General features: G+C 37.5%; 2 protein-coding genes across 6 annotated transcripts in view; both read left to right on the top strand.

Moving 5' to 3' along the window:
- LOC132625124 (cold shock protein CS66-like) overlaps positions 1-14467 on the top strand; it is a 106185-nt gene that overhangs the window by 78858 nt on the left and 12860 nt on the right. The window contains exons 3-4 of one of the 5 annotated variants that reach the window (XM_060339932.1): positions 10007-10130; positions 10185-10330. In XM_060339932.1, coding sequence (XP_060195915.1) covers positions 10007-10130; positions 10185-10330 — 270 coding nt within the window. Of the gene's footprint in view, positions 1-10006; positions 10331-14467 lie in introns of all 5 variants that reach the window. The other 4 variants (XM_060339931.1, XM_060339933.1, XM_060339934.1 and 1 more) reach the window with 4 other exon arrangements.
- LOC132622063 (serine/threonine-protein phosphatase 7 long form homolog) lies at positions 11387-14068 on the top strand. The gene is made up of 4 exons (XM_060336585.1): positions 11387-11493; positions 11576-12019; positions 13073-13172; positions 13279-14068. Exons 1-4 carry the CDS (start codon positions 11479-11481, stop codon positions 13467-13469), a joined length of 750 nt encoding a protein of 249 aa, XP_060192568.1. The 5' UTR covers positions 11387-11478; the 3' UTR covers positions 13470-14068.

Raw genomic sequence — 14467 nt, 5'->3', positions numbered from 1 at the left:
ATCGGATGCGTTTTTCACGAACAATAGAGACCTTGTTCCGTTTCATTATCGGCCCCGAGGGACGTCAATACCCCCAACTATCATGTTGATTGTATGCTCAACCGGTTCGACCCTCCGACGAGCTTCCCTTTCCTTGTAGTGATTTTTGGCTCGCTCGCTCAATAGATCTCGGAGGTGGCCGTTTTTCAATAACCGGGCTACCTACTCTCTCAACTGGCGGCAATCCTCAAGTTTTTTCCCATGGGTTCCGTGATATTCACACACCATGTTCGGATCCCGTTGTCTCAGATCTGACCTTAGTGGTTTCGGCCATCGCACATCCGGGACGCGGCCGATGGCCGAGACAAGATCCAAAGTACTGACGTTGAAGTTGTACTCCGAAATCTTCGGTGGACCCTTATTGCTGGCAGAACGTCCGGCATCACTCCTGAACGAGATCCCGCGGCTATTTGACGGGCGCTCGACCCGCTTGCTACCTCGACATGAGAAGTTGCTCGGGCTTTCCCTTTACTTTTCCGACCTGAAATTTGGTCTCTCCGAGTGGGAGTATGGCCGAAACCTTTCTTTTGATGATTCGGACTTCATTTCATAACCCTTCCTCGGTTTCTCGAAACTTCTATTCACTTTTAACTTTACCGAAGAGAGCTCGAACTGATCATCCTCCACCTGAATCTTCGACTCATACCGATTGTGGACATCAGCCCATGTCACGACATCGAAGCAGCTGAACTTAGCATGTTGAGCCCCTTTGTGAAAGCTTGCGCGGCCCATTCTTCTGGCACCGGGGGGAGTTCCATCCGTTCCCTCTGGAACAGGTTGATGAACTCCCGCAGCAGCTCATCGTCCCTTTGGGTTATTCGGAAGATATCGGCCTTACGGGCCTGCATTTTTATGGCACCGGCATGTGCCTTTACGAAGGCATCGGCGAGCATTTCGAAAGAAGTGATCGAATGCTCGGGTAGGTGGTCATACCACGTCAACGCTCCCTTCGACAGAGTTTCCCCAAATTTTTTCAGCAACACCGACTCGATCTCATCTTCCTCCATATCATTACCCTTTATGGCACAGGTATATGAGGTCACGTTCTCGTGCGGGTCCGTTGTGCCGTCATACTTCTGTATATCGGGCATTTCGAACCTCTTCGGGATCAGTTTCGGGGCCGCACTCGGTGGAAAAGGCCTTTGAATGTACCTTTTCGAATTCGGCCCCTTCAGCAAAGGTGGAGCCCCCGGTATCTGGTCCACCCGAGAATTGTATGTCTCGACCCTCTTTTCGGTTGAATCTACCCATTTCGCCAAAGTTTCGAGCATCTTTAGAACCTCGGTAGAGGAGCCGGCCCCGGAGCCGTCGCTCTCGACCATTCGTGCCTCGTTTCTTCCGGTTTCGGCAGTACCCTTTGCCTTTTCCGGCCCTGTTTCACCCTTTCCGCTCTGCAGTTGGGCAATCGCTATTCCTTGCTCGTCGATTGCCGCTCTTTGTTCCTGCAACATTTCAAAAATTAAACGTAAGTTAACACCGTCGTTTGGCGCTTCCGGTTCTCTCCGGCCCCGATCCCGGGACAATGTAACGGAATTGTGAGCCGGTAAAGCGGCATTCTCTTGATCCACGGTATTTTGCCGGTTGAGTCCCTCCATTGAATCGACGGGGTTCGGGTCAGCGGGGTTCGGCAATGCCCATAGTCCGCTTCCTTCGTTTTCCGCCACAATCTCGGTGTTATTGATGTCACACCCTAATTCCACTAGGGTGTGATGGGCACCCGGCCCCACATCCGGAGCCGAGCGAACCCACAAACATTTAGTGCACACACAACCTTATTAGACTTTTAAATCGAATAAAAATAAAATACATAATAAACTTTCAAAATATTCTTCTTCGATGTTTTCCAAATCAAACAGAATCTGTGATCATATAGAATTTATCACATAATACAGAATGACATATCGGCTGATGGAGCCGCTTACAAAACCGACATACTATACCCACGACTCTGTCTGCAAAGTCTTTAACCTCAAACAAACAATCACAGTACATATACTCTGACTCAGCAACCCTCCAAGAACACATGGAGTTGCCAATGCAGCTGAAGCATCTTCTAGCGATGTCCTGTACTCATCTGGGTGTACCTGCGTGGCATGAAACGCAGCCCCCGAAGAACAGGGGGTCAGTACGGAATATGTACTGAGTATGTAAAGCATGGAATACAGCAAACAGAATTATAATCGAAAGAAATGATACAAAAGTGAGTACTCTTTCAGAATACCAAAATACTTATTCTTCAGAATGCAAATCGTATATATATACTGATGTCATATGTCAGAAGAAGTACAGAAAGTAAGTAGGTCATCCAGAGTATCAAAATGTGTATTTTTCCAAACACAAATCGCGCGTGCCCACAGCATATGTCATCATATACATTTACACATAACTGACTCATATGTAGCATAACAGTGTCGAGGAACGTACGACCCGATCCACATATATAACATATTAGTGCCGAGGAACGTTCGGCCCGATCCACAAACGTATTTGCTGCGGAACGTGCAGCCCGATCCATATACACATATTATATTGCTGTGGCACGGGCAGGAAGTTAGTACGGACATTAAGCACGATATGCAGAATAATAAAACACTTACTGGAAACACGAATCATACATGCCAAGAACGATATCCGGCCCCTTACGGGACCAGGGGAAACGTGGCGCCGCCCTGCCTTTGGCGCCACACACATCATACTCCAGAAGGTTTGCTCCGTAATCTCCGTCACACATCATTATATCATATCATAAGATCAGATCATGCATATACACATATATGGTTCGGCGAACCATGAACACATCATAACACCACATCACATCATACTCCGTAATACATATATGGCACCCGGCCCTCGAGCAAGGGACCCGGTGTACCATGCGCACGATATATACCGACCCGGGACTCGGCGAAAGAGATCACAACACATGCACGAACAGAGTAGTGAGACAGCATATGCACACAAATAATTAGCTTTCAAGACTCGATGGACAAATATATTTACCGACACCTGAAGGCCCAGAAACTAGTTTCGGTTCAATCGGAACTAGTAAACGAAAGTTATGAGCTTTTGAAGTACAGAATCTTCTAAAAGCGTTTCAGAAGTTATTATTTATTATTTTGGAAATCAAAGCAACAACCGTGTCAGGTATCTTTTCAGGTATCATTATAGACCAAATTAAATATAACTCTTGGAACCATATGTATGCAAAAACTACGGACATTTTTACCACATAACTATTATGAACGTTTCAAAGCAAACCCAATATCTTTTACAAAAGTTAGGGACATTAAAATTTACAAAACTCTTTGAACGTTTCAGAAGCTTTTCTTGGAGAATCAAAACGATAGTCATATCAGGAGCTTTTCGAATCTCATTATGGATCAAACCAGATAGGTCTTTTGGAACCATACATACGTATCAAACATAGCAGACTATTTCCAAAAGTTGAGCACATGGATTCTTACAGAATTCTTTTAAGAACATATCAAAAGTGCACACGAATCATAAACAAGCTCGAAACCATAGAATAGAGTCACACCAATGTACATATCAAGATCATACCTTATTTAGCTCTAAGACATGCCAAAGAAAGAAGGGGTAAGCCTTACATACCTGTCGCACGACCAACTAGCTACACTTATTTGTCCGAACTTGCTAATCTACATTCAAGAAAATTGACATAATCATTAGACTCGTCGACATACACTTGTCTTAGTCTCTCAAATGAATTTATTTATATTCTACCGAAATTTCGACAGCATTTCCCCTGTAAATACACCATCCCCGAGAATTTAACTCGGCTAAATTATCAACAACAAACCCAAGAATGGAACTCGGCCACATTATCAACAACAATACCAACAATTATATTCAATCCAACCGCATATGATCAAACCAATATGATTACTCACATATTCGAATATTAATCCAAGACTATTCGAACGATAATCACGAATACTTCAAGCAACTCACACAATACTTTAAACGGCCTAACCAACTTACAACATAACCGAAATCTTCCGACTTCAATAAGGACAACAACTCCACATTTTCCTTATTCTAGATTCATAAACCATATCAAAATTCACATGTTACAATACCACAACGATTACAACTTCATCTCAAGCAATTAAATACTCCACTTCCATAATTACATAAAAACCATATTAAAATCACATAATTTCCTACAACAACTTACAACTAAATTTTTATGCCAACTTGAACCATTATTCTTCCATTACATCACAAGGCTACAATCAACACAATTAACATACTAAATAAAATTTGTTCACCTTCCTCCACCAACCATACCACACGGCCACACACACACTCACACACATCCACACGGCTACAACCTATCATCCGTATTTTCACAAATTCCATCCATTTTCACATACTACAACATACACAAACATCCTTAACATATAAAAGAAGATGAATTCTTACATTTTTCCACTTGAATAGAATTTTGCACTTGTCACAAAAGTGGTTTTCTTGCCTAAAAAATTATACCACGTTGAAGAGGGTCTTGAACTTAGTAGGAATACTAGAAAATTACAATTTTTGGATCAAAGTGGAAAGGCTTGAAATTTTTTTCTCCTTTTTTCTCCATGGCCGAAGGCCATCTTTTTTTTTTCTTTCTCTTCTTTTGTTTTCTTGAAGTTTCTTGAACAATGAAGAATTGTGGCCCCTTTTTCCTTTTAATACATGGATTTAAATTTTTACTTGGGCTTGGGCCCTTTTTCCATGCCATGGCCGGCCACCACAAATTATTGGGCCTCTTTTTTTTTTCAAGCCCATTTAGTTAGGTTAATATTTTGTAATTCACGAAACCAATTTCCGAAATTCCAATTTTTGCCCTTAGCCTTCCTCAATATTTCTATGAGTCGTCTTGCGAATTTCTCTTTTTACCCTTTGCCTTTCTCAATATTCCATGCCAATAATATTCATAATAATATTCATAAACAACTTATATATTTAAACAAGATCGAAATATAGTCTTACTCTTAGCTCCCCGCAATTATCCTGAATTGTCCGAATGTACAAAATGCGGGATATAACAATTGACATGACCGGATTGTTCGATGTCAGCCATTTAGTCCGTTTTCGCAGAGACGGGCAGAGACGTTTTTTATTTTGATGAATATAATTGAAATCAAGGCCAAAGACCACTATTATCCTAACCCCACAGTGGGCGCCAAACTGTTTACCCCGAATTCGGATAATCAATTAAATTTGTAAGTAGGTATAGGATATGTGCTTTGGGTCTTGATGTATGGTAGATAGAGAAAATATGTATATGAGAGTTCTTTAATAAAACGGCTACTGATGACAATTTGCTATGAATGTAAACGTTTATGAACAATGTGAAACACTTGATGGAAGAAACACAATAATGATGGAAACAAACGGCCTTGGCCGAATCAAATATTGAGAGAGAGATTGTATATATGAATTCTTCTATTATAAGTGTTCTTGGAAAGTAAAAGGAACCAACCCCTACAAAGGAAGGGGATGTGCTCTATTTATAGTGTGACCCCCATGGATCTCATACAATGTGAACTAATAAAATAATAATAACAAGGACAGCTCTGCACGGATTTGGTGGGATTAGACTGACGGCGCCATCTGACACACGCATGGTGGGTAGTTGACCATGACTGGACGTTACTGGCGCGTGGCCCGCCTACAACGGCCACACGGACCAACGGCTACTCGGACAAATAGCTACACGGACCAACGGCCATGAATGCTCGAGTCACCGGGCTTGGCCGTTTCAACGATGCAGAAGGCAGATCAGTCGGTGCCCTCACTCAGCTCCGGCCCAGGCACTACTCCGGTCAAGGGTGAATAGCATCCGGCACATTTTCATTCCTTCCTCCGGTTCCTCGTTCCACCGGTTTGACTTATATCCGGTTTTTACCGTATACAACCCTGAGGTTCTGGGTTTGAATCCCCGCTCAGTCAAATAAGGAATTAAGATTATTTTACAAATTGTCGATTTAATTTGTCAAGAGTTCAAGTTAAATCCACAGATAATATATTATAAGAAATAATTGCAAGTAATTTCTTAAAATGAGTATACATTGGTAACTTGAAGGAAATAATAAGGTGTTATAACAAGTTAAAATTTTATATACTGTAATACTTTAAATTTTATTATATTATCATTACTACAAATTAGGGATGTACATGAACTGGATTGGTTCGGATTTTTTAAACACTAAACCAAATCAATTAAGTCGGGTTTTAAAATTTATATACCAAACCAAACCAATAAAATTCAGGTTTTTCAACCTCGGATTTTTCAGGTTTTTTTCGGAATAGTCTTGATACAAAACATATAACTTTTTCATGATACAAAACATATAACTTTTACTTTAAATATTTCTTTGGTCCCAGTAAGATATAATTAAGGTGTTTCTTAAGAAAATAACACAAATGTGAGAAGATTGATGACATTGTATTAAAATATTCAACAAAGCTAATATAATCGGTTAAAATCATTATTGCTAATTAACAAGTCATAAAATAAAATGGCCATAATCTAAAAATACTAAGTCATACGAAAATAAGTATTAATTACATAACAAAGAAAAAAAAACTTAAGTTATGTATTTTTACTCTCTAAATCAGTTATGCAAAACTAAAGAATAGATATTCAACATTATTGTCGTTCCTAGTGGTAAATTGAATTTCTTTTGTTAGCATTAGTGTTGAGTTGGTTTTGGTTTGGACTTTATTTGAGTTACTAACATACATAGAATATAAAATTTGTTGACATTCAAAATTCTAAGTTCAAGCTTGAATAATATGATAATAGATAAAAAAATTACGAAAAAATTTAAGAAATATTTATAGATTACATTACAAATAAATATTTTTATGTATAAAATATTTTAAAAATTGAATATATGTAATGTCGGATTAGTTTGGTTCGTTTTGACTTTTTTTTAGTTAAAACCAAACCAAACTAATTATGGTCGGGTTTTTTTTTTAACACCAAATCAAATCAAACTAAACCACTAGACGAATTTTTTTTTTCAATTTGACTCAGTTTATCGATTTGGTGCAATTTGTCAATTTATTTTATACACCCCTACTACTAATATAGAAGCCATAACATGATGGAGCTTCAGGTCAACACGTCTGCCTGACTCTATGCTTGGCATGACAATTAATGGATATTTGGTAAATCAGGATTAGGTGCTTATTCTGATTGGTCCAATTGAATAAATGTACCTGCGCATGTAATGTTAGCTTTTGACTACAAAGACAATTTTGCCCATGCCCTTCCACTTTATGGAGTGGTTTGATGTCACATGGATTTGTAATCGTAATTACTGTTTTCTACTATTATCTCAAATATGTGAATTTCTTTTGAGGTTGTCTAGTTTTTCATTTTTTGTTACGCTGAATATTTCCAAATGAAACTTACAATTACGCTTAGTCCAAATAGTGCTTTAACTACTAATGATTAATTTAACCAAATCTCTGATAAATTAAAAAGTTGTACTAAACAGTAATAGCAAAAATATATTTTAATGTTCACGAAAAATAAGACATAATGAATCAAACATCAGATTAATTGGCCTAATGTAACTTAGTGATTATAATTCAAATAACATAATAGCTCATTTGGCTTTATAAATTAGTGATAAAAATTTGTTTCTATCTAGGTTAATGAGGAATTATCATTAAAGATTGTGATTGGATGAATAGGATCACTTCATACTCTTAATAAAGGTTTCAGATTCGAGCGGTGGTATGAAAAAAAAAATCATACAACTATCACTCGCAGCTTTCACTATTTAGTCACCATCTTAGTCCATTGACCAGCTATTTATAAACGCACAATCATATAAAAATTTACTAGTAACATAAAATTTAGAAGCACTAAATTAAATTACCATTGCGATCATTTATAGATATTTCAGTTTCTAATCGTTCGAAGCAAACTTCATTGGAGGGGAAAAAAAAAATTACAGTAATTGGGCCCGGGCTCAGCCCGGATTTATTCCAACTAGCTATATATAACTTCCGATGATCATGTGCATTCAATTCTAAGTGTCCTCTTCAATGTAATATTAAAATTTTATTATTACCAGTGTAATAAGATCTATGGAAATAAATCAGAAAACAAAGGGCACGAATGAACACGAACTAAGTTTGTTACTCCTATCTGTTAAGTACAGCCCCCGGGCTTTCCTTATTTATCCAAAAAATCATCCAAACTGTACATTCTTATCGTAAAATAAAAGATCCAAGGAAAAGGAAGCTTATCCATAATTTTCCACTCTTACCATGCCACGTTCACGGCCATAAATTCCAGTTAGAATTCCAAGTCCTAAATTGTTGGTACGTGCTCCTTGCCCCCATAATTAATCTTTGGCTAAATACCTAGATAGTTCCTTAAATTTGACACAATTTATAAATTAGACATATAAATTTAGCTAGTGACCAGATAGACATTTTAACTCGATAAATATGAGTTTCATTAACACTTCAGTCCATGAGTTCATCTGCGTGAATTTCACTTGCCGTTGACATGTCTAGGAGACAAATGAATTAGTGACAACTGTAATTTGAAAAAAAAAAAATCACCAGCAATTATATATTTTTTAAAAGAATACATATAATCCTCTTCAATCTTCTCTCTTGTATACATTCCCAGTCTTGTTCTACGTTAATCCCAAACCCCTTGTCCAATCTTCTTCTCCATTAATCCCTCCCCATGGCCCCATCCTCCTCTTCTTCTGCCATAACACCCCCGCACAGACATAAATTGTTGACTCCTTAATTGTATTGCTTAAATGCTTGACCTGACTTCTTTATTTAAAGGATTCTCTTGGAAATCTTAGTCCCAACGAACTTTATCTTCTTGAGACTTTACATCACCATTTTTATGTCCCTCTATTTTATTCAAACAAGATTTCTCTTCCTTTTATTTTATATTTGATCTCTTTATTAAGTAAAAGGCTCAAATCCGATTCTGACGCAGATTGTAAGATAAATCCTTTTTCATGTGAGCCTGTAAGTTAAATTAATTAGTCAATCCATAATGAAACACATTTTACAGTTCATGAATAAGCATTAAATGTTTTATTGGCGGTATTTATGTGGGTGAAGTAGGAGCGAACGAATTGGAGAAAATCAGTGAAGGAGGAAGATGAAATCGTGGGACCCACATGAAATGTACATTGAAAGTAAAAAAATGACAATGAGAAATTAAAAATAAGAAAAAATCTTAATTAAGTCATACACGCGCTCATTTGTGAGTGAAGAACACACAACTTGCCATGTTAGCATGAGTTACCTATTAGACATATATTTATCAAGTTAAAGTATTTATTTGGTTACTAGTTAAGTTTATATATCTAATTTATAAATTGTGTCAAATTTAAGAAGCTATCTAGATATTTAGTCTTAATATTTTCTTTTCATGCAATTACGCAACGAAATGTCACCTCAATATTTCAGTCAAAAGTCTTCATCTTTATGGCCAGTCGACACTCGTCAGTACACTTGGCTTCCATTCTATGCTCTGTAACGCTGCGAAGTGTCACCTTCCTCTTTTTTTCCCATTTCCGTTAAAGTTGCACTGTTTCAGTTAAATATCTTCTTACTGAAATATCTTCTTATCCAATATTTAATTATGACTCCAACCGACATTCTCACACACTTGGCTTCAACACCGTGCTGCCACGCTCGCTCTTCTTACCCTAAAATCCTCAACTCCATTAGTCACTTAACACCTGTTATGCCTCGAATTAGCCTTTCGGCCTTCTCCTTTCCCTATATAAATCCCTACTCGCTGCAACTCATTCCATCACCAAAAAAGCAAAACATTCCTCTTCTTTCTGTAATAATCACCAAAGCAACTACAAACAGTAGTTCTTGATGGAAAGGAGAAGGACGAAAGGGGGAGAGAAGGGAATGGTGGACAAAATTAAGGACAAGATTCCAGGTGGACATGGCCAACAGAAAGGTGATCAATACAATCAACATGCACAAACTACTGAGAAGGGAATGATGGACAAAATTAAGGACAAGATTCCAGGTGGACATGGCCAACAGAAAGGTGATCAATACAATCAACATGCAACTTATGGTGGACATGGTCAACAGAAAGGTGATCAATACAATCAACATGCACAAACTACTGCTTATGGTACTACTGAAGGGGGAGAGAAGAAGGGAATGATGGACAAAATTAAGGACAAGATTCCAGGTGGACATGGCCAACAGAAAGGTGATCAATACAATCAACATGCACAAACTACTACTTATGGTACTACTGAAGGGGGAGAGAAGAAGGGAATGATGGACAAAATTAAGGACAAGATCCCTGGGATGCATTGAACATGTTGATCGCCTTTATTTTCATTTCCAGCTTTATAGCAACAAATAAGAGTAGCAATTAATTAGTGCTTGATTTTATTTCATGCACTAAGTAGTAGCCGTCATGTAAGTTATCTTTACGTCGTGTGGTTTAGAGTCTGTATGAGGGCAGTGCTCACGCCATGTGTATGGCCCCCTTCTGTACTATTTTTTAAGAATGAGTTTACTGTGGTGTATAAGGATTTTGCTTTTACGCCTGGAAAGCAATGATGCCATATGCAAATGTTAAATGGGATTTTTGACCAAAATAAGTTATTTAAATTAATTCATCAAAATAATACGTTTTTAATTTTTTTTACAGAACTAGCATAAATGTATTCCTGAGTAACGTATTAGATATTATTTTATTCAAAAATTTCGACGAGAAAAACAGTTAATAAGTGGAAGAATTCTGGATTACATTTCAAACTTTCAATTTCTGAATTAGAAGATAATGGTATGACGAATTTCTCCCTTTATCTTCAAAAAATTCGTTTGGGAAGATACAGAGTTTTTTTCTCTGTTTTTTCACTTTCTTAAGAAGATGTGATGTGTTCACATTTTTTAGGCAAAACAAGCATAGAAGTTTCATAGAAAATATTCGCTTGTGTAGGTATTTTTGTTTTATGGCGAAAAATAATACATATCAGATGGATTCGGGTCCACTCGACTCGTCCGTATTGAATGAACAACTCACCCATAGGTCACAGGATATATGGGATGGAAAGGATAATGTGATTTTGAATACAAGGAGATGTGATGGAAATTTTTGGGACTTCGTAAAGGAACATCCAATTGATACACGAGTCTTGGAAGTGATTAGACTATCGGGATTGTACGGTGTTTACAGATCATTTCATCGGCCTACTATTGATCGTAGTTTGATTACTTCATTAGTTGAAAGATGGTGTCCTGAAACCCATACGTTCCACTTTAGCACAAAGGGACGCAAATACTGGTGTACCTAGGGGTCCACGCGCTACTAGATGGTTTGCACATTTTAGTTGGACCGACACTACCCAATATGTGTTGAAAGTTTTTAGGGATGCACTTGATTCCATGACGGAGGATCAGGTACAATGTTGTATTAGTTTTGTTTTAATTTTCATGTATATTGTAATTGTAAGGTCTCATTTGATTTATTTGTTTCATTTAGTTTATTTGGGAACCATATTCTGATGAATTAATTGAGAGCCTTCCCGATTATTGTCGTGTTGGACGAAATATATGGCGTGCTAGAGTCACAATATTTTGTTGGGATGTTGTCGAGGTTCACTTGCCTGATCGAGTTATGAGGCAATTTGGAATGATACAGGAGATACCACCAACTCCGTTTGCATTTGATCCCACACATTTCAACCACGATCGTCGGGGAAGGCCAAATACAAATTGGGAATTTGAGCATGCACAATGGTTGCCATTTTGGCACCAACGACTTCGATACGTTATTAATGCACCGGTCAATCATGAATCACTTCGGTACGATGACCCCTACCTTGTTTGGTTCAGACGCATTACTCGTCTTGTTATTGGTAATCCTACTTCGCGTCCTCAGCGACAACAAGGTTATGTGCCTAATGCAACGGCTTATGAAGCAATGGTAAGTGGTGCATATTTATTTTGGCTCAACAGTACTACATGTTTCTTTTATATGCAATGTGAAAACTGTATCAGATAATCAGTTCTACACTAGTTGCAGCATATTAATAACTTCCTTTTGTCTTTGTTGTTTCGGTTAAAAGATTCTACCAAATAACTGATCATGTATAAATTAATCTAGTAGTTGCAGCATACTATTTGATAGATGGTATATTACAACTTGTGATATACTAATCACCGTTTTCTCCTTTTTGAAACTATGATGCATGCTCTGCCCATAATTCTCAAGCAAATTTCTGTTAAAAAGGTACTGTTTGGTTCCATGAAAATGCATTTGGGACAGAGTATTTGGGTAAGAAGGAATGTGTGAATATGTGGTGATGATACAAAGTGTGGTGTTATATAGGAGTAGTATAGAGTACTTATCTGGAAAAAAAAATGTAAAGGGGAGGAGAACACTGAATTAGCAAGAATGGTTACAAATGGTGACAGATTTTGGCAGAGCAGAGGGAGAGAGTGTCACTGGCTGTTTATTTTGTTTGTTTGTATCTCTACCCCGCCACCCCCTGCTTTAGTATTACAGTTGTTCAAGTGTACACCTGTACAGCAGGGGCATGTTATTACATTTTTACTATTTTCTCATCATTTACAATGCCCTGCATGCATGCTAAATTACCCATCCTAATATAGAATAGTACACTTATCTTCACAAAGTACACATAATGCGTGTAATCACTAATGAACTCATACTAATAGCAAACCTTTTCTGGAGTTAAAAGTTAGGCATCTAAGAGTTATGCTATACACTTACAACCTAGCTACATACTATTATGTTTAGCAGTTTACGTAGTTAATAAGTTGTGTACTAGTAAAAGATTTATCAATTTAATTTTCAGGTTCTCAATCCACATTTATTGTATAAATTTAAATTCATATAGTTGGGTTTTTAGTAATCTAATTAAAAAGGTACTGTTTGGTTCCATGAAAATGCATTTGAGACAGAGTATTACTGTACTATTCTAAAGATGCATGATTTTGATGTGGTTTCACACAGGTGCGTTATATTCATTCAGTGGTTGATAAAGCAAAATCACTCGGTGATCAGCCATTATTTGAGGAATTTTATATGTTTCGTGCAATGGTGCGGAGTGAAGGTGAAAAGTGCTTGACATATGTGCACGAGGCTGATAGAATTCATTTACAAGCCGATTATAAAAAAGATGGAGTATATGCTGACCATATACGTCCCTCTGTTCGTAGGCGAGGAAAAGGTGGTGTTGCTGGTAGGAGGGAACGTGCTATTAAGAGAGGTTAAGTGTCTATCGAAATGGATGAAATGCATTAGGAAGATGTCCAAGCAGTCCCGGAAGATGATCCAGCAACAACAAATTGTAATATTAGTTCCACTTCAAGAGGCGACACTCACGAATTCACTCAGGCATCAGCTATGACATATCAACCAACAACTACTCAAATTGTGCCATACATGACGCCACAAACTCCACAATATTCAAGAGATCCAAGTCTTTCGTCTTTTGAGAATATATTTGTTGAGAATGGTCTTGTTTTTAACTCATCGCCTGTGCAAATGTCCATCGATATCCCTGAGGCTACTAATAGAGATGATGGGCAAGACTGCAATATTGAGATACAAGGTAATGAGTTGGATGATTCCAACGATGAAGTGGATGGTGAACCATCAATGAGGCAGAAGCGTAAAATTATTCGTAAGCGTTGTGCGACCGGGAGTCACTTTCTTGATCAGCATGGTAGGATTAAAAAGCAACGCGGTAGAGGTAAAAAGCAGCAAGGTAGAAGCAAAAATAAATGAATGCATCACTAATAGTTTAGCTTGTAAGTAAGATGAAGGCACATAATCTCGCTGATCTAGTTTAGTAGGAATGATCTCCTTTTTTTTTTTTTTTTTGCTAACTGTAAGTAAGATGAAGGCACAGTTGGTGTATTATTATTTTTTTTGCTTTTTGTATTCAGCTACGTTTTCTATGCTATGGTGCAAAGAAGTTTTAATTGGAAGTCATGATTGTATTTGGTTTTTGCTAGCAAGTACTGTAAGTTTTAATTGGAAGTCATGTATTAGCTATGGTTTTTGCTAGCAAGTCATCAGCAGTTTAGTAGGAATGATTTTTTTTTTGGCTCACTGCTGGTGTTATTTTGAAGCTGGAAAATAAACAGTTATGGTGTATTAGTCTTTTTTTGCTTTTTCTATTCAGCTATGGTGTAAAGAAGTGAAATTTTATGAAAAGATTTTCATGAGGCATTTATATGTATTTCTTCACTTTATTCATACAGATGCTGAACTTCACTTTATTCATACAGGTGCTGGTTTATTTCTACTGGTTATGCATTTAGTTAATTAACTAGAAAAGATTAGTACAGGTGCTGAACTTCACAAAAGTTTCATGTAATGAGGCTGGCCAAATACTTGTTG

Source organism: Lycium barbarum, chromosome 12 (assembly GCF_019175385.1).
Source record: "Lycium barbarum isolate Lr01 chromosome 12, ASM1917538v2, whole genome shotgun sequence".
Taxonomy (NCBI): domain Eukaryota; kingdom Viridiplantae; phylum Streptophyta; class Magnoliopsida; order Solanales; family Solanaceae; genus Lycium; species Lycium barbarum.
The sequence above is the reverse complement of the archived record's forward strand: the minus strand, read 5'-3'. Positions and strand labels throughout refer to the sequence as shown.

Bases quoted from the DNA above. Each gene is read 5' to 3' on its own strand.
- LOC132622063 (XM_060336585.1), top strand. The intron at 12,020-13,072 runs GTAAGTGGTGCA...GGTTTCACACAG, and splicing joins CAACGGCTTATGAAGCAATG to GTGCGTTATATTCATTCAGT. The intron at 13,173-13,278 runs GTGAAAAGTGCT...CTCTGTTCGTAG, and splicing joins TGCAATGGTGCGGAGTGAAG to GCGAGGAAAAGGTGGTGTTG.